Source organism: Spea bombifrons, chromosome 5 (assembly GCF_027358695.1).
Source record: "Spea bombifrons isolate aSpeBom1 chromosome 5, aSpeBom1.2.pri, whole genome shotgun sequence".
NCBI classification, from domain to species: Eukaryota; Metazoa; Chordata; class Amphibia; order Anura; family Pelobatidae; genus Spea; species Spea bombifrons.
This window is the reverse complement of record NC_071091.1, coordinates 49,055,637-49,080,038: the sequence shown is the minus strand read 5'-3', so window position 1 is coordinate 49,080,038 and position 24,402 is coordinate 49,055,637. Positions and strand designations below refer to the sequence as shown.

General features: G+C 38.5%; 1 protein-coding gene across 1 annotated transcript; it reads left to right on the top strand.

Annotated features, from left to right (window-relative positions):
• Positions 1–229: 229 nt before the first annotated feature.
• PDIA4 (protein disulfide isomerase family A member 4) lies at positions 230–10,114 on the top strand. Its single transcript, XM_053467397.1, has 10 exons — positions 230–405; positions 2,574–2,748; positions 4,203–4,408; positions 4,938–5,076; positions 5,469–5,674; positions 6,228–6,386; positions 6,716–6,867; positions 8,250–8,406; positions 8,717–8,950; positions 9,358–10,114. The coding sequence occupies exons 1-10, from the start codon at positions 321–323 to the stop codon at positions 9,768–9,770; spliced, it is 1,926 nt and encodes a 641-aa protein (XP_053323372.1). The 5' UTR covers positions 230–320; the 3' UTR covers positions 9,771–10,114.
• Positions 10,115–24,402: the final 14,288 nt, after the last annotated feature.

Here is a 24,402-nt window from a genome sequence, read left to right as displayed (position 1 = left end):
TGTTGGCATTCCAGTACTTTAGATACGATTCTGGATGAATTTGTTAATGAGCTAGACATTAAATAGTATTGGTCAAACCAGACGTGTGTAAAATCAATTGCATTATTTTAGCCAGGGAGAGGGGATAACGGCATAGGGGTGTGGTATTGGGCGAAAAAAAGCCGGGCTGTGATTGGATCATAATTTCCCCCTTGTTGTCTCACGCCAATCGTACAGGGAGACTTCCTGGAGGGGCGTTGCCAAGGCTTTTTTGTATATTTTTTGGAGGAGTAGGGGTAGCACTTGGGGTAACTTCGGTAAAGGTGTGAGTGTCTGCAGGGATGAATCTGAAGAAAGCTTGGCTCATCTTGCTTCTTCTGGGTTTGGCACATATTGCCATAGTAGCCTGTGATCAAGAAGAGAAAGGTAGGCATCCCAAAACAGTTATAAGCTTTTTTTTTATTTTTTACAAGGAATTGTGGCCAATAGTTTTGATGAGGCATGTATTTCATGCTAGTACCATGCTAGTACCATGCTAGTACCATGCTAGTACCATGCTAGTACCATGCTAGTACCATTGATGATAGAAAGCTGGAAGGGATATTCTTACCTGTGCCGTGTATTGCACGCTGTAAAAACTTGGTTATATTTCACAAACTCCTTGGATAGACGGTTGGTTCCCTAGCAATCACCAACTTCTAAACGGTCAAGACATGTCTAATTGCAGAGCTTATATCATGCAATGCCAGGCTATGGGGTTTATTCACTAAAGGGAGCGTTGTTGTTTCAACACCTCTACTTCAGTTTAACCAGGTTTTGTTATCTGTTGAGCCTGAGCTTCTCCTAGCTAACCCTATGCAAGCAGTTTTTTGTGATATATAACATAGTTTTGGGGTTTTTTACATATTTAAAAGCTAAAATAAATTTTGGTGTGTCACTTGCTGTGTTTATAGTAACATCACATTAAGCAGTTTACCCGTGTTGAGTGTAAAGCAACAGCAATTTACTATAAAAATGTAGCTACAATTATGTGTCGCAGGGGAATGTGGTATGTAATTGCTGTAGAACAATGCACTCCATGGAGTGTCTGTTGCGCCAAGAAATTGTCTCAGTGGGATAATATAAAGGATTTAGGCGTTCTGTTTGCAAAGAGCGATCGTATTAAAGTGCCCACAAAGTTGTTCCCAGAAAAGACAATTAGAACATGTCTAGCTCACAAATAAAGATGGCTTACAGCAGCACATGTACACGTACTTAAAGTGGGGACATTACCCATTCAAAATGTGAGTTCCTTCCAAATAATGACAATTCCTTTGGCTTTCTTTTTTTTGCATGACCCCCGATGTTGTAGTAAGAATGCCTTAGTTTTGTTAATGGGCCCCATATAATTACTTACTTCATCCTGTGACCATGCAGTTAGAAAATATACACCGATCAGCCATAACATTATGACCACTGACGGGTAAAGTGATAACACTCATAATCTTGTTATTGTGGATATATTAGGCAGTAAGTAAACATTTCATCCTTGATGTGTTAAAACAGGAAAAATGGGCATAAGGATGGCTAGACATCTAGGTCAGAGCATCTTAAAAACTGCAGCTTGTGGGGTGTTCCCAGTCTGCAGTAGTCAATATTAAAAGTGGTCAAAGGAAGGAAAATCAGTGAACAGGCGACAGGGACAAAGGTGGCCAAAGCTTATTGATGGACATGGGGGTGAAGGCTGGCCCATGTGGTCAAACCCAACAGGCGAGCTACTGTAGCTTAAATTTCTGAAAAAGTTAATGCTGCTTCTGATAGAAAAGTGTCAGAACATAGTTTGTTACGTATGACCCCTGCCCACTGCCGAAACCGCCTACAATGGGCACGTGAGCATAAGAACTTCGAAGAAGATAGCCTGGTCTGATGAATCAGGTTTTCTTTTACATCAGGTGGCCAGGTGCATGTGTGTGTCGCTTACTTGGAGAACACATGGCACCAGGATCTGCTGTTACTATCTTGGTGCCAGATCTCACCAGATCGGTTTGTATATATCCTGAAATCAAAGATCCTAACCCATACAACAATATGAGGAAAGCCCCGTTAACATTGCTTTTCACTTCCTGTATGCCACCTGTAAATTCTCGGTGCTTCCACTATACCACCCATAAACTGAATACAAGTGTCAGCGGCAGAAGGGGAAGCTGAATATTGCGCCAAAAAACCCCCCAATGCACTCTTAAGTACCAATGCTGCAGCGCTGCTATTAAATGCAAAAAATATATAGTATATAGTATTTTTATCTGCAGTTTAAAATGAATATATCATACATCTACAAAACCATTTAAGGGAATGGTCTGAACCCAACCACTATTACACTGTATTCAGTTGTCAGATTGGTAGGCATACAGAACCATGGCAAGGAATTCAAGAAAATGCTCATCTGAGCTGAGCTAGAATAATATGGTTTGTTATTTTTAACATTTACTGGCTCCTCCCAGTCCTTCACCAAAACTGAAATCTATGCTGAGGTTTGCCTTAAAAAGAAGTCTAATAAACTTGTCCAGGTTTTTCTTTTTCAAATTTCAAACCATTCTTTTAACTTTTCCTTTTAGAAACTGAAGCAAAAGATGGTGTTGACGACGACGATGATGATGATGATGATGACGACGACGATGCTGATGATGGTGAAGTGAAAGAAGAAAATGATGTGTTGGTTCTTACTGATACCAACTTTGATACATATGTTGCTGATAAAGACACTGTGCTGCTAGAATTCTATGCTCCTTGGTGGGTATTTTGTTTATTTTAACCTTTTATTATTTTTTACATGTATTCTGTTTTAAATCCTGTTTTGGTAGCAGGGTATCTTGTTTGGGCAGAGTGCTACTTTCCTAGAGAGTCAACTAGTTATCTTGAATTAAAACGTGGGTCTTTACAACTCTCTCTAGGATGACAATTCCTTAAGATTGTTAAAGACTAATACGGCAAGTTTGAAAATTAAGTTAACACACCCGCTTAACATGTTGCATAAATGTCTTATTTATGTAATGTGGTCCAGGATTTGTTGATGCTCACTCTGGAGTGTTTTGCTTTACATAAGAACATACACCATTCTGAAAGAAATATTCACTAGGCTGCATATGAGTGCACTAAACAGTTGGGAGAAGTGTTGGTGTATACTAGAGCAGTATACACTTTTTTGAATTTTATTTTTATCAGCAACAAATGGTGCACATTACTAAGGGCTCTATTTACTGTAATGTGGGTATAGCGTACGCTAAAATCATGTTTTAATTATGTGACATCTAAAGGTCAGAGTTGTCATAAATATCGTCAGTGAGCATTCCATTTTGCGTTATAACAGTTGATGATGGCTGATGCACCCAGTGGCACCTTTTGCATTCACTTTTGTTTAGTTTGTAATTTAAATTAATACATTAACTTTTTCTGTTCCTTTCTTTTGTTTTGGTAGATTCAAGTTTTGAATTACCTTACTTTTAGGGCTGCAACTAACGATTGTTTTCATAATCGATTAGTTGGCCGATTATTTTTTCGATTAATCGGGTAAAAAAAATATATATATACAAATTTTTCGTTTATTTAAAGTAAAAACTTATAATTTACATTAAGATGTGCCATTGACACTTTTATCTCTTTATCACAATGGCATTTCACAATTTGCCTTATTATTTAACTGACATAATAATTAAAGCTATATTTTAACAAGAACCCAAAAAATACCAAAAAAAGCTTTACTAGTAAATATTCATGTAAACTATTTTTGCCCAGTTATGCACATCTCACCCCCAGCTTGCCTTATACCCCCTATATATGCTACTCTGCCCCAATATATGTCTAAACATCCAGGGAACTGTTTGTTTTGTGACTTAGACTGACTTCACCCCTTCAGGACCGGCGTCCTCGTACTGCGTCTTCCCTTGAAGACCGCAGTTTTATTTAAATATTTTAATTCTGCGTTCGTGATTCGCTTCAAAGCGTTCACGTGCACGGAATTGAGGGGGAATGGCTGCTACGGATCGCTGGGGACACCCATTGGTCAGTAGCAGCCGCCCCTCGTGATCCCAGCGTCCGTAGCGACACTGGATCACGCATCATCAATGACGTACCTGGTACGTCCCGGTACGGAAGGGGTTAAAATAAGTACTTATCAAATATGTCATTTTGTACAGTATAAGTAAACATTACCATCATCAATAGAGGATGCATTTTTCATGTGTTAGGTGTGGACACTGCAAGCAGTTTGCCCCAGAATATGAGAAAATTGCAAAGACCCTGAAGGAGAATGATCCTCCTATCCCTGTTGCTAAAGTTGATGCAACAGTAGCAACAGCGGCTGCTGGCAAATATGACATTAGTGGCTACCCAACCATCAAGATCCTCAAGAAAGGCCAGGCAGTGGACTACGATGGTCCAAGAACCGAGGAAGGTAAGATACATGCCGTCTTTACTGTAGCGCCTGCTGCGGCATCAATGACTAATATATAGTGGAGAATGGCACATTTGCATGTCTGTACATATTTAAGTGGGAAGTTGTAATTCTGCAATGTTCATCTTTACAGCTCATGCATATTTTCGTTCAGCGATAGATGCTGAACTGACCATTTATAATAAAATCACACAAATAATATAGGAGCTATATTTTAAAGAAAAAGTTGTTTACTAACTTTCAGCTATAACTGTGCCTATAGTAGGAATTGAGTCCAGGGCAACCAATTCATTTTATAAATAAGCCAGCTGCCATGAAAGGCTTAAAAATTGTGACTGCATATATTATAAGGAGCGAGCACTTCTGAAAACCTTTATGAGACTTGATACTAAAGTTTACTTAAGGAAATAGAGTACATGAGCAACCGGGTTAAATATGGCATTAATGCATAATGTAGATTTTTATGTTAAACAATAATAATTAATGCTCTAGTAAACCATAACAATGTTTTTCTGTCTTTTTTCTATAGCCATTGTAGCAAAAGTGAAAGAAATCTCTCAACCTGACTGGAAACCACCTCCTGAAGCAACGATTGTGTTAACAAAAGATAATTTTGATGATGTTGTAGATAATGCCGACATTATATTGGTTGAATTTTATGCACCATGGTATGTAGCAATTAGAAGTAATGCAATTATTGTTTAAAATACAATAGTGGCGTGTGTTGGTAAAATTTGGTAGATTTAATATTTCTCAACGTTTCAGTCTCACATTTGTTATAAGAAAACTGCATAAACAGTAGGTTGACTTGCCTTGCTGTGTCTTGTCTTCTGTTGGATGCCTCGGTTTTATACAAGTCATGAGGTAGCCAATAGTTAAGTAAACATTCCGTGCTTCTGTCAAGCAGTGCTGTGATCTTCTATGTATGTGTGCAGGAATCTATTCTGTTGTCATGATATCTGCTTGTTTGTTTAATTTAATTTAGGATTTAATTTATTTTGTATCCGTAGTGATGTAAGCCCAATTAAATATGTAATGAAAAATGCATGATTTCTTCTAGGTGTGGACATTGTAAGAAACTTGCCCCGGAATATGAAAAGGCAGCACAGGAGCTTAGTAAACACACACCAGCCATACCTTTAGCAAAAGTGGATGCAACTGTCGAACCAGACCTTGCCACCAAGTATGGAGTATCTGGGTATCCAACACTAAAGATATTCCGAAAGGGAAAAGCTTTTGACTACAATGGACCAAGAGAAAAATATGGTGAGGCTTAAAATATGTAATTCAGTGTTAAGAGTTCTGTCTATTTATTTGATCTTAGCTTCACTAAAAGTGGGACCCACAGTTGTCTGCAGGGGTGGGCTGGCCTGGGGGATTCAAAGGCCCAATTACTCTCATAACCACTCCTAATTCTAACCACACTGTACCGGCCTGGTAGCAGAGGCAGGAGCTCAATGAGGTCATGAAACGTTGTTACTTGACTCCACTGAACTGTCACCATGGCCAGGCAAGCCCAATTGATAGCATGGCTCCTGACAGTGTGTGAGAAGCTATGAAGACTGACCTCAGGTAAGGTGTGTGTGTGTGTCATTTCACTACATTTACCACCTGGACAAGAAGGTGCCTGCCCTCTATTGGTTGCTGGACCTCTGGGGGCAAAAACAGTACTGTAAGAAACAAAGCAGGACTATATTCTACTTTTTACACAATACTAGGTGTGTGTGTGTGTGTGGATTCCAGACAATTAAAAATATCAAGCACCAGACTATACTGTTGTAGTTTGCTTGTTTTCCTTTAAAACACATTTTCTTTTTAGGTATTGTTGACTACATGATCGAACAGGCTGGCCCTCCATCAAAACAAATCCAAGCTGTGAAGCAGGTACAAGAATTCTTGAGAGATGGAGATGATGTTGTAGTAATTGCTGTTTTTAATGGAGAAGATGAGACCGCATACCAGCTTTATCAAGATGCGGGTATGAATTTTGAAATCTTGTGTATGACCTTAAACTGATTTCTCTGTATATAAAAAAAAAATATATATAAAGTGCCAAGGCTGCACTCTTAACAGTACAATTCAATACTTCTGAAAAAATATATGAGACACACACAGGTAACTTTCTTTTTATGTTGCAAGGAAATCTATATAAAGGGGGGCTAAAGTGAGCTATATAAATTAGTCAGCTATATTTCATAACTACATTTTGTGAATTATTTCTGAATTTGTGAATTTATTTTATTAATGTTTGGGTTGCTTTAACTTTGAACTTTTTTTTTTTTTTTTATTATTATTTTTGCTTTTCAGCAAACAACTTAAGAGAAGACTATAAATTTTACCATACCTTCAGCCCTGAAATTGTGAAGTTCCTGAAAGTGTCACCTGGTCAGCTTGTTGTTATGCAACCAGAAAGATTCCAGTCAAAATATGAGCCGAAAAAGCATATTTATAAATTCAAAGTAAGTACTAGAAAATGTGAGAATATTATTTTTGTGTGTCTTGTTGGTGGACTGTAAAACCCATTTTCTGACTCTTACCCGAAAAATCTTTTACTCACCAAAAAAGCTAATGAAAAAACCTGCTAAATAGATTCTATTTGGCCTGAGTTTTTATGTTTTTAATAATTTATTTTTTTTTTTGCAAGTTATTGGGCAATAAGTACAAGTAGCATTTTGCTATTTCAAAAGCATTTTTTTCCAAATCTGGTAATTCTTCCCCCGTGTGCTATTCCGGGTATCTTTGAAGCAGGCCAATGCAATTTACCACATCAAACCGTATATTTTAGAAAAATAGACACCTCAAGGTATTTCCAGGCACTAATTCTACTTCTACCCTTTGTCAAACTTTGTGGTAGTAAATTATTATTATTTTTTTAATCACTAAAAAACACCCCAATATGTGTTCAGCAACATCTCCTGAGTACAGTTATTCCCCATGCATGGGTTTTTCGGGTTGTGCACATTTTTTTTTACTTGGAACTTTTAAATCTGCTCCTACTGCCCCGTGTCCATTTTTTTTAATTCACATTGTGATCATAAAGCTGGGCTCCATTGACTTGCATGGTTGAATGCAGTACCTGTATTCAACCTGCAAGTGGAGCCAGAGTTCTCTAGATGGTCTGGAGACCCTCTGGTAAACTTTTCCAACTTTTACAGGACGTGCCGCCATCTTGCGTGTGGCAGTGACGGTTACAGCGAGTCCTGGGGTGATCGGTCGGTGTCGCTGAATGCCTTGTGATCGAGGCATTTCATCGACACCATTGAGGTTTAGGAGGTGCCTCCTAAACTCTTTTAAAATGGGAGTCCGCCGCCATGCAGTGTATGGCCCATGTTGACGCCCCGGGGAGGGGCCAGACATGGTCCCTGATGCCGATCTCGGTGTTGCTGAATGCCTCGACATCGAGGAATTACAGCAACACCCTTTAAGCGAAGAAAGTGATCGTTTTAATGAAACTTGTTTTAATTAAATGACGTGTCATAAGTCATTAAGTGACCGTTTTTACGTGACGTGTCTGACCCGTCAAGGGACGTTAAGGGGTTAAATCAATTACCATTTCCAGTCTATACCGGAGTTTTTTTTCTTCTGTGCATATGCTGCGTAAATTGTTGGCGCTGTATAAATAAAAGAATAATAATAATATATCACACATACCAAATTTTCTTGGGGGTTTCCATGCACACTTTGAAGGGTTATGTGCGGCCCCATGTATGCAGATAAGATATATATGTGGGGCCCTCAAACCTTGTACCCAAATTGTTCTCAATTGAAGAAAACAATTTAATGAAGTCGAAAACAAAACAGTCTTTTGTATTAATTTGGCTACATAATCTCTCTCTTGTAGGACTCCTCTACTGATGCAGAGATAAGGGAACATGTCAAAATGCATGCACTACCCTTGGTTGGTCACAGGAAGACTTCTAATGATGCTAAAAGATATACGAAACGTCCCTTAGTTGTTGTCTATTACACTGTTGACTTCAGCTTTGATTATCGTAAAGGTACATTTCGATTACTCTTTCACCACTCATTTGCAAGACTGTATTCATTTATACATAACTAAAATGGTTTACAGAATTGTTATTTGGATTGCATTAATGTAAATAGACAAAAAGCCTATTTTGTTAACTTTGTTTTGTGGCTTTGTGAAATTTTTATGTATTTTGAATCCACCTGTTTAGAATTGATGGACCTTTATGGATGGTAATGCGTGAAAATAGATTATGTATGATTATCTTTTATCATTTCTTTAATTTACATTTATTGTGTTCCACTTCTTAAACCAACTGCATCCTATATTATTTTTTAAAGCCACTCAGTACTGGAGAAGTAAGGTTTTGGAGGTTGCAAAAGATTTCCCAGAGTACACCTTTGTGATTGCCAATGAGGATGATTATACATCTGAACTGAAAGATTTGGGATTAAGTGAAAGTGGAGAGGAAGTAAATGTTGCCATTTTTGATGCAAGTGGCAAGAAATATGCAAAAGAGCCAGAGGAATTTGACACGGATTCTCTTAGAGACTTTGTAGTGGCATTTAAGAAAGGTGAGATGATTTTGTAGACATTGATGTTCTCCATCATTCTTTTTTTTCCATGTTTTTAGCTTGAATTGTTTATATATGTTTTGCTTTCATGTAAAATGTGTATGTATACGCACAAATGGTATTTATGAAGTGCTGCCTGCTCTACAGCAGAATTAAGGAGCACATTGTATGTATTGGGGGCATTGGGGTTGATAGTTTAGCATAGTTTTAGTTGGGTATGCAACTTAGTATGCAAAAAATTTTTTTTTGTTTTGATTCCATTTTAAAACGGTACAGTTAAAATGATATTAATTTTACCAAACAATTATTTGTATGTTGTGCTGATGTGTTTGTATTGTGTCATCCACCTGAATTACTGACTTGTGTTTTTATTTGTTTTGTGTTTTTCTTTTTTTTTTTAAATGTAGGAAAGCTTAGTCCAATAGTAAAGTCACAACCTGTGCCAAAAAACAACAAAGGACCTGTTAAAGTAGTCGTGGGGAAAACGTTTGAACAGATCGTAATGGACCCAAAGTCAGATGTTCTGATAGAGTTTTATGCTCCCTGGTGTGGACATTGTAAATCACTGGAGCCAATTTATAATGACTTGGGTAAAAAATACAAGTCCCAGGAAGGCATTGTTATAGCCAAAATGGATGCTACTGCCAACGACATACCCAATGACAAGTACAAAGTGGAAGGATTTCCTACAATGTATTTTGCTCCCAAAAACGATAAACAAAACCCTATTAAATTTCAAGGCAGCAATAGAGACCTAGAAGGACTGAGCAAGTTTATTGAAGAACATTCAACTAAATCAAAGAGAAAAGAAGAACTTTAGGGCTATTAGGGGTGTGGGCTACACTTTTTTTTTTAAAAAAAAATTTCAGTTGTAAGTGAGATTAAGGGGAACTAAAGTACTAAAGTTTTTTTTTTTGTAACATAAACCATTTATGTGCTTATGAGCACTTTATAAATGTCTAAAATAATGAGATTATGTGCTTGCATTTTTTTCATCACAAATCGAGTTTCTCTGAAGACACCAACGTTCTTCTTTAGCTAACAAACTTTTTTTTTTTTGTAGAAAAATTAATTTTGATTTGTCTCAATTTGACTTACTCACTGTGTGTAGTTACATCATGCTTTTGGTACAATTGAGAATTAAACATTGAAATTATTTTTCTATGCTGCTGTACATTTTTTTTATATATTGCGTGAGATCTCTTGTTTGAAAAACTTTCTTTTGCATTTTTTTTAAACATTCTTGAATGAATCTGTATGATATTCTATCACAGTCCAGTGTGCAGTAAAAATTAAAAGGTGCAATGATCTTTCACCTGTGAACAGCCTCTGGACTCTGGTGATTATTCAGTGTTTCCCGTGCTTTGACTGTTGGTGTACTTATGACATTCCTGCCTGCTCAGAAACAAAGGTTGGAATACAGCACTCAGTTGTGAGATGGTGCACAAGCCAGGGTACCACCAAGTTCTTCAATAAATCCAAAATAGAGAAGCAGAGGCTCAGCACTCAAATGGTAAGGTGAGTTTTTTTTTCATGCAGGCGACGTTTCCACACACAGGTCTTTCTCAAGCCTTAGAAACATAAGTGCACACGCTCGAATATTTATGCAAAATAAGTGATTAAGGGGTCGGACACACCCGATCCTACATAACGATTTAAAGTGACAGTTTATATATAATGTGCAAAGATAGCCAGTCAATGTGTATATATAAATTAATATCATTGTATTAAAAGTCTGAAAAATCAACACTGTACTCCAAATACAGACACCACATGATCTAGAAATATTACTATAACAAAGTTGTAGTATAATATACAATATTAAAGATCGGTCTGTCAGCGCAGCTGCACTAGTCAAATATTTCATAATCTCAAAATCTACAAAGAAGCATATAATAAACCTACAGGACCCACATATAAAAGGTTACAAGGACACGTAAGTGTATAAACCACATAAGATGATTTGCATGTATAATGGAATTTAAGATTATACCATTTTTGTTTCTGTCCCCCTTTTGTATATCGGACAGGCCACACAACCTAAACATGGGAAATTGCCACATATTTATGATAACTTGGTGTTTAAGCTAGCTGATAAGGGGGGTTCACTTGTGGTAATGAATCAGATTGATTTATGTTAAAGAAATTTAAAATCAGCTTAGTGATAGTGCCACTTATTGTGAACTTAATGCAGACCCTTCAAAGATTAAAAGGTTAATATTTGATGTTATGGACAATGCAGTACATGATTATGTCATTGATGGAGCTTTAAAGGATTTCTTGATTAAAGAATTTCCTATGACACCTGTTCTTTATATTTTACCTAAAGTGTATGAATCCTTGACCCGACCTCCTGGTAGGCCCATTGTAGCAGGGGTGGACTCTGTATTTAGTCCATTATCTATCTTTTTAAATAGGATTTTTCGCCCTTTTCTCATTCAGATTCCGTCATATCGTATTGCTTATCTAAGCTCCGGGCAGCATGTAGAGCTCTCTGACAGCTGGGGAAGGTCTGCGCGATGGACGCAGACAAACCCCGCTGCTAACCGCACCTCCTCCCGGCTGCAGCGGAAGTTGTCTACGCGAATCGTTTAGAGCTCTACACGCTGCCCGGACTACGCACTGGTGACTCAGAAACTCCGGTAAGTTGGGAGGAGGGAGGAGGGAGGGGGGAGGGAGTGTTAAATGGGGGGCATAAGGCATTTCTGGAGGCAGAGTGCTCTGTGAAATGCCTTTTAACCCCCTTAATGCCACCCTGCCTCCAGAAATGCCTTTTAACCCTCTATACGCCACTCTGGCTCCTGAAATGCCTTATACCTCCCTATATGCCACTCTGCCCCATAATATGCCTTTTAACCCCCTAAATGCCAGAGTGGCATTTAGGGGTTTAAGGCAATTCTGGAGGCAGAGTGGCACATAGGGGGTCAAAAGGCATATCATGGGGCACAGTGGTATTTAGAGCGTTAAAAGGCATATCATGGGGCACAGTGGTATATAGGGGGTATAAGGCATTTCTGGGCCAGAGTGGCAAGCCAGGGGGCAGATATGCATAACTGGGGGGCAGGTTAAAAAAAAAAAAAAAGGAAATAAAAACAAAATATTTTTCTCAATCATAGCTTTTATTAAAAAAAAAATGTTCACATAGTTTACATGAATTAACATTACTGGTAAAACTTTTTTCCTATAGGGTCGTCTTATATACAGGCTTTTTCTTTTTTTCAATATGGCGAGAGAGGAGCGCATGAACGTGGAGAAAATAAAATAAAAATACAAAAATAGTGTAAAAAATTCAGATCCAAAGAGAAATAAATGATGTGTGAATTGCACTCACAAACTTAGCTTTAAGTACAGCTCATCAATAAGACCTTGGTGTCTTCATAGGGTCTGTAATATAAGTGTTATAATCCGTTAAGTGTGACTCACAGGAGTCACAGCAGCAGTTGCTACTTACAGTTCCTCCCTGCAGTCACTGCTGATTGTCCCGCCCACTTCCTTTTTCCAGTCCCTCCCTGCAATCGCTGCTGGAGAAAGAAAGGGGAGGGGTCAATCGACAGTGACTGCAGGGAGGAAGAAAGGGGTGGAGCCAAACGGCCAGTTGGCTCCGCCCATTTCCTTAGCATCGCCATGGCTGTGGCTCATCTAACTGTGAGTATAAAGTTAATATTTGGGCTGCTGAAAGTTAGGGGAGGTGGGGGTTAATTTAGGGGCAGTTATAGTTAATAGGGTGTTTAGGGTTAATTTAGGGGCAGTTATGGTTAATGGGGTGTTTAGGGTTAACTTAGGGGCAGTTATTGTTAATGGGGTGTTTAGGGTTAACTTAGGGGCAGTTATTGTTAATGGGGTGTTTAGGGTTAACTTAGGGGCAGTTATAGTTAATGGGGTGTTTAGGGTTAACTTAGGGGCAGTTATAGTTAATGGGGTGTTTAGGGTTAATTTAGGGGCAGTTACAGTTAATGGGTTGTTTAGGGTTAATTTAGGGGCAGTTATAGTTAATGGGGTGTTTAGGGTTAATTTAGGGGCAGTTATAGTTAATGGGGTGTTTAGGGTTAACTTAGGGGCAGGTATAGTTAATGGGGTGTTTAGGGTTAACTTAGGGGCAGTTATAGTTAATGGGGTGTTTAGGGTTAATTTAGGGGCAGTTATAGTTAATGAGGCGTTTAGGGTTAATTTAGGGGCAGTTATAGTTAATGGGGTGTTTAGGGTTAATTTAGGGGCAGTTATTGTTAATGGGGTGTTTAGGGTTAATTTAGGGGCAGTGGTGATTGATGGGGTGTTTAGGGTTAATTTAGGGGCAGTTATGGTTAATGGGTTAATTTAGGGGCAGTTGTGGTTGATGGGGTCTTCAGGGTTAATTTAGGGGCAGTTGTGGTTAATGGGGTCTTCTCTTCAGGATTAATTTAATGCTGAGGACTGAGGGTTAATTTAATTAATTTAATAAGGTTAACTTAAGGTGCAGTTAGAGGTAAAGGGGGGCAAACTGAGGGGAATCTAAATCCTGGGGGCAGTGAAGATTAACCCTGTATTTATTTATAAAAGTATTGTCTGTGAACGAGTCTGCAAATCCTATGAGGGCACTATGGCATATCAGGGGGTATACAGCATACCTGAGGAGGACGGAGTGACATATCTGGGGGTATAAGGCATATAGGGTATATAAGGTGTGTGGCATGTCGGGGAGGGCAGTGTGGCAAGCCTGAGCTCAAATATGCATAACTGGGGGGCAGGTTGGGGAAATAAAAACAAGAAAAAAATGTATTCTGCCGTTTGTTTTTAACATCCTATGTTACTTTATTAAATAATTTAAAATAAATGAAAAATGTAATTTTTTTATCCGATTAATCGAAAAAATAATCGGCCAACTAATCGATTATGAAAATAATCGTTAGTTGCAGCCCTAATATGATGATAATAGATAAGTTCATTGCCACACCGACCAATACTTTTAAAACCGGGATAAGAGATGACACGTTTCACTATATCTCTTAGTATTGTATGCAACTTGCCGGTGGCCAACCACCAATGTGTGATGCAATATGGGGTGGGAGACTGAATCCTTGTCCCCTGTGCGTAATTTAGGTACTGCTGCAACTTGTGTTGATACAATCTGGGCAAGTCCTATGTCTGTGTGCAATTGGTGGCCAACCACCTTGTACCTTTAATATTCTGTGTCTCATTGCCACCACCAAGATAACTGTGGGGAGGAAGCCAAGCTGGGACTAAAGTTTTTTAGTAATTCTCTTTTTCAAACTAGACTGGACCATTGGATGAAGAGATGAAGATAGGTTGTTTGTATATTAAGTGCTTATTGGGTTAGGTTACTTTGTTGGGGGTAAACGCTCTGGATGCTTTTTACCTACAGAAAAAAAGAGAAGGATAAGGAGATTGGAGATGACAATTCTGTGATTTCAATAAAAAACTGTTTAAGAAAATATTATATGGGAAATTAAAGGGTAGTTTGCTGCAGTTTTGCAAAGTGTGCCCAGGCTTGTCTAGTGATTATCTCCAGGTTTTGAGATGCTAGAAAGGGTAAGGGGCAAGATTACCAGGGCGATTAGTAAAATTTAGGTTAACAAAAAGATATTATTGGGTTGCAGGGTTGGGTTGTGAAGATCTTTGCTATATTGATGAGATTAATTTAGGCTGTGATATTTTAATCAAGATCTGCAATGTATGGTTGACCAGGCCGTTGTTTGGTATGGTTGGGCTGCATCTGGTTACTAAAGTAGCCATATGTGACGGTTGGGGTAGACCTGCAAAGGTAAAATTTTCCTTCCGGCTTAAAGGGTGGCTGGTTCTTTCATCGGAAAGTTTTCAGTCTATACAAAGATTATTGTAAATTTGTCTTTAAAGTTTGTTCATAATTTTGTACTAGGTAAACTGTAAGATGAACTTTGGTCTTTGATTGTCATGATATAATAAATGTGCTAGTAAGTGATATATTTATTTTATTGTTTTTTGTGTTGGCTTTTATAAGGGTAATGGTCAAGGTCAAAGGGGTGGGTTTTTCAAGGTGCAGTTTGCCTTCCAGCTTACAGGGAAGTTGGCTCTTTCATTTGAAATATTTTAGTACTCTGTGTGTGGGTCAAGAGTTTGTTAAATTGTTGAATGCTTGTATTTAGGGTTGTTACATTGCTTATAATTTTGTGTTAAGGTTCAGGACAAATTTCCCTCCTGGGTTTCCTGGACATTTTCAACAATTTCTGTATCTTTTCTTTGAACTGTGATTCCCGGGAAAAGTTTTTACTTTACCCACGGGAAATTATATATTGGTTTTTTTTTTGGTTGAACTGTATTGATAGCATCGTGATATCAAGCCCTAATTACATATATATATTATCCTACCAAAACACAAAGAGATCTTTCAAACGAATATGTCTTTTAAACTACAAAATTCCATGAGTTTCTGTTTCAATATGAGCAGAATTAAGTGTTTTTTTGTGTGAACACAAAATCGGCTGGACTGGTAAGCGCAAACAGGACTGGTTAGCTCATACAGGAAAGGGCTGTGCAACAAGGTAGGCTGTGGCTATGACTCACACTAACATACCCAAAAGCACATGTTTACACACTAACATAACGTGTTTTTAGATGTGGATAACCAGAGTGGTGACACAGCAGAGGTGGTTTGAGTAGCTGGCAGTGTACATGGCCAGGTACTTGCTAGAAATGGGTACTCTGGTGAAGAGGAGCGTTGAGGTTTGTGACATATGCATACCCAGCGAGACACACACTAACATGCATACCCAGGCAGAGACACATGCATACCCAAACACACTAAAATACCCAGGAAGACACACAGTTTAACATACCCAGCCAGACACTGGGTAAAATACCCAGGCAGACACACACTAAAATAACAAGACAGACACAAACATGCTCAGGCACACACTGAGATCTAACAGAGAAAAAAATCATAAATAAACTAAGCTAAAACAACTTGACACACATTTTGCTTAGACAAGGCTCATCTTCGGCAGGAGTATGGGAAGCTGGAAGTTTAAAGCATTGGATTTAAATGCTTCCCTAAAGAATATCGGTCCCGTAATGGAGGCTCGTCTCTAATTTCATGGATACTACCATCTAATCCAAGCAACCACTACTTGAGTGTGGAGAGGTGGAGTTCCATCTATACAATGTAACGGAATGTAATGTTTCAATACAGAAGTGCCTCCCAACTAGATTGCATCAGACCTACCCAGACAGACACACACAAATATACCCAGACGCACATACATACCCAGACAGACACACACTAAAATGCATACTCAGACAGACACTATTATGCATACGCACACACATGCTAACATACATACGTATCCAGTCCTACAATAACATGCATACCCAAACAGACACATACTCTACATACCTAGGCACACACTAAAACAACCAGACACACACTAAAACAACCAGACACACATACACATACCCGGGCATGATACTAATATACACTGCTCAAAATAATAAAGGGAACACTTAAACAACACAATGTAACTCGAAGTCAATCACACTTCTGTGAAATCACACTGTCCACTCAGGAAGCAACACTGATGAACAATCAATTTTACATGCTGTTGTGCAAATGGAACAGACAACAGGTGGAAATTATAGGTAATTAGCAAGAGGAGTGGTTCTGCAGGTGGTGACCACAGACCACTTCTCAGTTCCTATGCTTCCTGGCTGATGTTTTGGTCGCTTTTGAATGCTGGCGGTGCTTTCGCTCTAGTGGTAGCATCAGACAGAGTCTACAACCCCAAGTAGCTCAGGTAGTGCAGCTCATCCAGGATGGCACAAGAAGGTTTGCTGTGTCTGTCAGTGTAGTGTCCAGAGCATGGAGGCGCTACCAGGAGACAGGCCAGTACATCAGGAGATGGCCGTAGGAGGGCAACAACCCAGCAACAGGACCGCTACCTCCGCCTTTGTGCAAGGAGGAGCAGGAGGAGCACTGCCAGAGCCCTGCAAAATGACCTCCACCAGGCCACAAATGTGCATGCGTACACTCAAACTGTCAGAAACAGACTCCGTGAGGGTGGTATGAGGGCCCGACGTCCACAGGTGGGGGTTGTGCTTACAGCCCAACACCGTGCAGGACGTTTGGCATTTGCCAGAGAACACCAGGATTGGCATATTCGCCACTGACGCCCTGTGCTCTTCACAGATGAAAGCAGGTTCACACTGAGCACATGTGACAGACATGATAGAGTCTAGAGACGCCGTGGAGAACGTTCTGCTGCCTGCAACATCCTCCAGCTTGACCGGTTTGGCGATGGGTCAGTAATGGTGTGGGGTGGCATTTCTTTGGGGGGGCCGCACAGCCCTCCATGTGCTTGCCAGAGGTAGCCTGACTGCCATTAGGTACCGAGATGAGATCCTCAGACCCTTTGTGAGACCATATGCTGGTGCGGTTGGCCCTGGGTTCCTCCAAATGCAAGACAATGCTAGACGTCATGTGGCTGGAATGTGTCAGCAGTTCCTGCAAGAGGAAGGCATTGATGCTATGGACTGGCCCACCCGTTCCCCAGACCTGAATCTGATTGAACACATCTGGGACATCATGTCTCGCTCCATCCACCAACGCCACGTTGCACCAGAGACTGTCCAGGAGTTGGCGGATGCTTTAGTTCAGGTCTGGGAGGACATCCCTCAGGAGACCATCCACAACCTCATCAGGAGCATGCCCTGGCGTTGTAGGGAGGTCATACGGGCATGTGGAGGCCACACACACTACTGAGCCTCATTGTGACTTGTTTTAAGGACATTACATCAAAGTTGGATCAGCCTGTAGTGTGGTTTTCCATGTTGATTTTGAGTGTGACTCCATATCCAGACCTCCATGGGTTGATAAATTTGATTTCCATTGAGAATTTTTGTGTGATTTTGTTGTCAGCATATTCAACTATGTAAAGACGAAAGTATGTCATACGATTAGTTCATTCATTCAGATCTAGGATGTGTAATCTTAGTGTTCCCTTTAATTTTTGGAGCAGTGTACATACCCTGACACAAACACACACACTAAAATACCCAGGCAGACACACATTAACATACACAGACACACAGACATACCCAGACAGACTAACACTGTTTTTCTGAGAACAAGATATATTCTTTTGCGCTTACAAGACAGACCTTCACTTAACCAACTGTTCTGCAAGATACTTAGACATAGGCAACATATTCAAATTTTTATCTGCTGACTTTGTGAATTGGGTGTTACCATCAGAAGACCCTGTTTTATCTCAATAGGGGCAGGCTGTATGTCACTTTAATGTAGTCTTTTTTGAATGAATAACTCTCAATTTGAACCAGCTCTTTTTTCACACCAGAGTAATGGGAAGAACAGCCATTTCTACCCAAAAATGTGTTAAAGTGTGTCATTGAAAATATTATGACAATGCTTTCTTCAGGGAGTTTCAGCATGGAGATAAGGCAATGTTATTACTGCCTACTAGTGAGAGTAAACTAATACTGCACAGTTTAACCAAACTGTTATATTTAGTAAGCACCAGAAGGCCCCAATTAATAGGCTGAATGCAGAAGGCAGTCCTTAAGTAGTTAAGGGAAGCTGGTCTGGAAAATGAACCTGGAAAATGCTGTTTGGCAAAAGCAAAAACCAACTATCTTGGTTATGCCGTTGGAGGTAGAAATTCAGGCCATTAAAGGGTAAAGTTGAATTTGAAAAACTATCTTCAGAATACAGCTGAAAGAAACACAACTAATTATAAGGCATATTATATACGGTACTTTTAAAAACATACAAAATATTCTGATATCTGTACATTTATGCTCTAAAAGATACTTTTGTATAATTTTATGTTATTTAAGATTTTAATTAGGAGTGCAAATTCAATTCTATATGTATTAAATATTACAATGATTACCAAAACATACTGAACCAAAACATACTGAACCTTTAAAAAGCCTCATAACATGGGGTTAAATGTGTCATACAGAAGAATTGTAAATACTAGTGAGGTAGAGCTGTGTGAGCTTTGTAACTGATATCTTAGATATAGAACAGGCAGAAATTAAAGAAAAAATGGGATCCATATATTGTCGTTTGTCCTTGTGTAATGACTCAGGCTTAATGTTTACAAATAGACTATAAGGATTGCATTATTGGTCAAATTTTTCAAGTTTTGACTACAAAATGCTGTTTTTTTTTATCCCTTTTCTTTGCTCAGAATAATATATTCACTGAACATTATTAAAGCTTCTGTGCTCAAATCATGGTTGCCATAGCAACTGATATTGCTTGTACATCTATGACCTTTAAAAAGATTATGTTCACAGTAAACCATGAAATTAGGTGCTGTCAGTGCACTACTTTCTAACGATCTATGTAGAATAATGCTTTAAGATTTCTGAAATATTGGAACCATCTACGGGAAATTGCTGATGAATTCACTAGGTGTCAGTGTCCACACACACAATCTCACTTCAAGAAAAAAAAACTCTCGCTGACTTATTCTTGTATGATGTTGAACAACAGGGTCTTTCCACTAAACTATGAATGCTTGAGAGTTGACTAAAAATGCAAGTTTGTAGCTGTAAACTGACAAAAGTCAAAATTCCAAATTCACTAAAGCCAACTCAAATGTTCAGTATTAAACAACAGACACTGACCTGACTGCCAGGAATCAAGAATCAATAAGAACTGAAAAAGAGCAAGAAACTCACAGATTCATTAAGCAAGTTGGAACTTATTTTTATATAGTTTTATTTAAGTGTCAACCTTATAAATAGCTTAACATTTAGCTACACAAAGTTATATTTTTGGTAAATGCCTAGATTAGAGTAAGCCCATGTTTTACATTCCATAATATAATAAAAAAAGATCCCAGAATTATACAAAAATAGTCAAGTATGACACCCTTTTTATCATCTGCCTTTGTTGACTTTGGGGCTAAGGGTTGTGGTAGCTGTAGTCTTTGATAGATGGTGCAATCTGTCAGATTATAAGGGGTTCTATTCACAAAAGTCAGAGTTGGCATTATAGTTCGCAGGAGAGTTATGGTTTCAACTACTTAACTTTACTATACTTTTTCCAAGTCCAGTCCCAGTGACCTACTGTTACGGAAAGAGCTTGATTGGCCCTGTATAATAATTAAGTTTTATTAGTGAGATATATTTTGTCTCCCTATCCATTGAATTATGCACTATACAAGGTCAGCTCAGCCTTTCTTACTTGAGAAACTTCCAGGTGTTAGACCTTTAGATTTAACCAGGAGATACTTAAAATAAGAGAAATTAAAAAAAAATGCTTCCTGGTAAAATACTTTATAAATAAATAATGAAGGCGAAAAGACAGTTCTCTACCAACTCTCCTCTAAGTGGGTTTAGCTGAGGCCAAATGTATGCAAATTAAGTTTGGGCTTTTGCAAATGTGAGCTGTTAATAGTGCCTTTGCGAGCTGGTTTTAATAAACTATATTTTTAATGTGACTACATGATTTACCAAATACAAATCATCATGCTCGAGGCGCAGAGTGGTTCAACCTCTCCAAACAGAGTTAGCTAAGACCCAATCTTGGCTAGGCCGCTCACAAAGTCTCATAAGGGCTCAGCAGGGTCATGTAACACAACACCATGTGAGAGCAGCCCTGAATACAGGCTCATGCTCAGTGCAAGGTGAGTGAGTGAATGATTAAGTGTTTGTAATTGAGTGTATGTTATTGTGTGCGTTTTTATATGTTTTATTTTTTTTTGTTGGTAATGCTGTATGGGGCATAATTCTGTTATAAGGGAAAAGTCTACTTTTTAGAACCTTCTCATGCATACTTAGAACCTCCAAACATTTGCATATTACTTTCAAGTGTTCTTATGTAACCATTGCTCACTGGTTTTTTTTTAGTCAAATGGCTGAATTACTTTCTTTGGATAGTTACCATTAACAAGGCATCTGTGTGGTGGGAGGTATGAAACACGTTTTGAGTGCTGCTGAAATGACTAACAGTTACACACAACAAGGAATAAGTATACCCCCAGAGGATACGTACTGCAGACCTCTTTGCCAGAGCAAATCCCTTGTAACTGACTCATTTAGACTACAGAGGTCTTTGGCCAGATGTCCCATAGGACTTTGTTTACATATTTCCGACTAGAGAGTCAGCTTATGGTGAGGTATGATATATGTTGTAAAGTAGGTCCTGGAGGGGCAGCTGTCCTGCACTAGGCCTAGGGAGGCAACCCCAATAAAAATACCACTAGTACTGCCTAATGAACGAGGGACTATTCTGTAAACCTACTTCATGCAGAAAAGTTTTCGGGTTTTTTATGTGATTGGACTTTTGTTGTGGTAAGGGTATCTCTAGGCACTCAAAATGTTGAATATAAGATTACCCATGCAAGATAAATTGGGTAATTGCAATATACAACAACACAAACAAGATAGGTCTTTTACGCTGTACATGACATGTTGCCCACTTTCTAATGTGAAAGGCAAAGGCTGGTGCTGACAGAAATGTAACCAAACAAACCATGTTTTGGGGTTAGCTTACCAAAAGCTGCAATTTCTTGCTGTTTTTATTGCAACAATGTATTAGAATAGTGATAACTTCTGTCTGCTAAACAATGGAAATTTTGTGCAGCACAAGTTACGGTAAATCTAGAATACATTAACACGTGGATATTGCTTTTAGCTTAAATAAAAAGTAGTCTTGATGATTCGCAAAGTCTAAATATTGTTCATGCTGTGAGGTATAGATCCATTTTTTTCTTACTTTTATGACCAGAAAAGGGAGTTATATGAATTTAGATGACCTCATTTAAATGGATCAGGTAAAAACATGCATGACCTAACTTGGGCACATTAAAATAAGTGTTGCCATGAATACAGTTTGCATGTCATGTAATTATACAATACGTGGGAAGATACTGAATATATAATGCTATCAGGGATGTTAAATTATCATCCGAGACAATTCATCATACCCTATTGTATATCTTGAGAAATTTATGTGATTACATGTTGATCATTGAGTTTCTACTAAAAGGGACTTAAATCATCTGCAGTAATACATTTTGATACAAAAATTCATTTTAAATATAAGAACAAAAGACCAAGGTTGTGACATATGATGCAGTTTTGTAGATGTGACGTCTGTTAGATTTAATACTTATACACCCTTAATGAATGGATCAATTCAGAGTTTATAGTGTTGTGTCATTTAAGATATATATATATATATATATATATAAGGTAATTAAATGGCAAGCCATTCCCTGTGCACTGATACAAATTGTGTGCATTTAACATTGGTTTTTTCCCTGTTTAACTGTATATATTTTACGCTATGGGTAACTTGAGAACGTTATTAACACATTTATATTAGCTATAGCAATTAAAATAATAAAAGCATGAATAACTTCACAAATCTCAAATTAACTAGAAAGTTTTAGTGTTACTGAACTGAGTAAAAAACCCAAACAAATTAATCAAGTATACCTCTCAGGCAGTTTTGTCTTGGGCTGAACTAATTTAATACAAATCCTTTTAGAATGTTTTGGTTGCTAAAACATGTTTTATTTTTAATTACATGACACATGCATGACTCCCAAGTTTTGCTCTTTAGCACCAAAATCCCTCAGCCGCTCTTTCCTTCTACTGTGTCTCTCTTTTTCTAGGCGCTCACAATACTTATTCTGTATGAATATATGAAAATGTTTTTATATATTGGCATAAATAAAACACATAATCCATCATCTAAATGTCTTAGTTTCATAAATAATACAACAGTGCAACATTTTTTTACTAGGGTATGTTTTTTTTTAAATTTTTTTTAGCTTTTTTGTACCATTGGTATCAGAAAAGAGTGCACAATAGCCACAACACCCCCAAAACAAAACAAAAAATATATTTTACTAATTTGAATGTTGGAAGGTGTGACCATGTATCAATATATAAAACAAAGGAAGAACACAGTTTAGGGCCATATGTTGCCGCCACTATGTCAAAATACCCCATGTTTAGTGAGTCCTGTCTAATTTTTCATGGCTGCATTTTAACCCAATGAGATTCTCATGCAATGTAAAGCCTTTGCCAAACTTGGGGCACTTGTTGGTCATTATTATTCTAGCAGCAAGCCAGGAACCGGAATGTGTATGCTTTTTTTTGCTTTTTTAGGTTTTTGCGCTCCCCTCTGTATATTTTTATGTATTTATATAAACTAACATCTATTGGTAAAAGGAATATATACATATTTTTTACCGTTGGTACTGCAGCCAAATAGAAAAAATAATATTTATCACATATACTAACAAACATAATTTTCACAGTGGCTATGTATAAATGTAGTATGAGATTTATGCACTGGAAGAGAGTTACTAGATTAGTACTGCATACCAGCCCACACTCAAGGTCTGCAGGTGGTTTGCTAGGGTTGTGCCATGTTCAGGACTTGAACCTAGGACCTCTAGTCTACCAGCAGGTTCGTAGTTCTACCTGCCACTTCTCAAGCTATGTGGCTGACCCATGGTATTGCAGTTAACTACCGTATTTGCTTGATTATAAGACAATCCCCCACAATTTGAATATTAATTTGGGGGAAAAAAGAAAAACCTGAATATAAGACTACCCTATAAGAAAAACGTTTTAGTAGTAAATATTAATTCACCTATAAACTATTTTTTTATATTTAATAAAAACTATGAGAAAATTTATGTTTTGTTTTTATTTTCTTTCATTTGCCAACCTGCCCCCAGTTATGCACATCTGCCCCCCCCAGATATTTCTTATATTCCCTTATATGCCACACTGCCCCCCAAAAATGCCTTATACCCCCTATATGCCACTCTGCCTCCCTGATATTCCTTTTAACCCCCTATATGCCATTCTGCCTCCCTGATATTCCTTTTAACCCCCTATATGCCACTCTGCCTCCCTGATATTCCTTTTAACCCCCTATATGCTAGTTGGCCTCTCTCATATTCCTTTTAACCTGCTCCTTAAGCCCGCAGCAACTGCGACCGGGCCCGCCACTCTAGGGGGCCTGGGCAACCCCCACAATCAATTCCACAGGGGCCCGCTACTTACCTGGTAGACGCGCGCGAGCAGCGTCTCTTCTACCGCCAGGAATCCAACGGAGTGACGTTGCGTATGTCATGTACGTCACATGACCCTGTTGCGTGTCTGCTTCCCCTGTGCAGTAGAACAGGTTGTTCGCGGAAGTCTGCGAGCGGCACATACATCCTCAGTTCAGGTAAGGGGGTGGGGGAGGCTGTATGAAGGAGTATGTGAGATTGAGTGAGTGAATGAATGTTTGTGAATGAGTATATGTAAATGAGTATCTGAATGAGGGAATTAATGAGTATCAATGTATGAATGAATATCTGAATGAGTGAATGATTATCTGTGAATTAGTGAATAAATATTTGTGAACGAGTGAATGAATATGTGTGTGTGATAGCATGGATGTGTAAAGGGGGGCAAAGATGCCACAGGCAGGCTGTTTTGGT

Coding starts and splice junctions, on each gene's coding strand:
- PDIA4 (XM_053467397.1), top strand. CDS start 321: ATGAATCTGAAGAAAGCTTGGCTCATCTTGCTTCTTCTGGGTTTGGCA. Junction 2,749..4,202: donor CTAGAATTCTATGCTCCTTG/GTGGGTATTTTG, acceptor TTCATGTGTTAG/GTGTGGACACTGCAAGCAGT. Junction 6,868..8,249: donor AGCATATTTATAAATTCAAA/GTAAGTACTAGA, acceptor TCTCTCTTGTAG/GACTCCTCTACTGATGCAGA.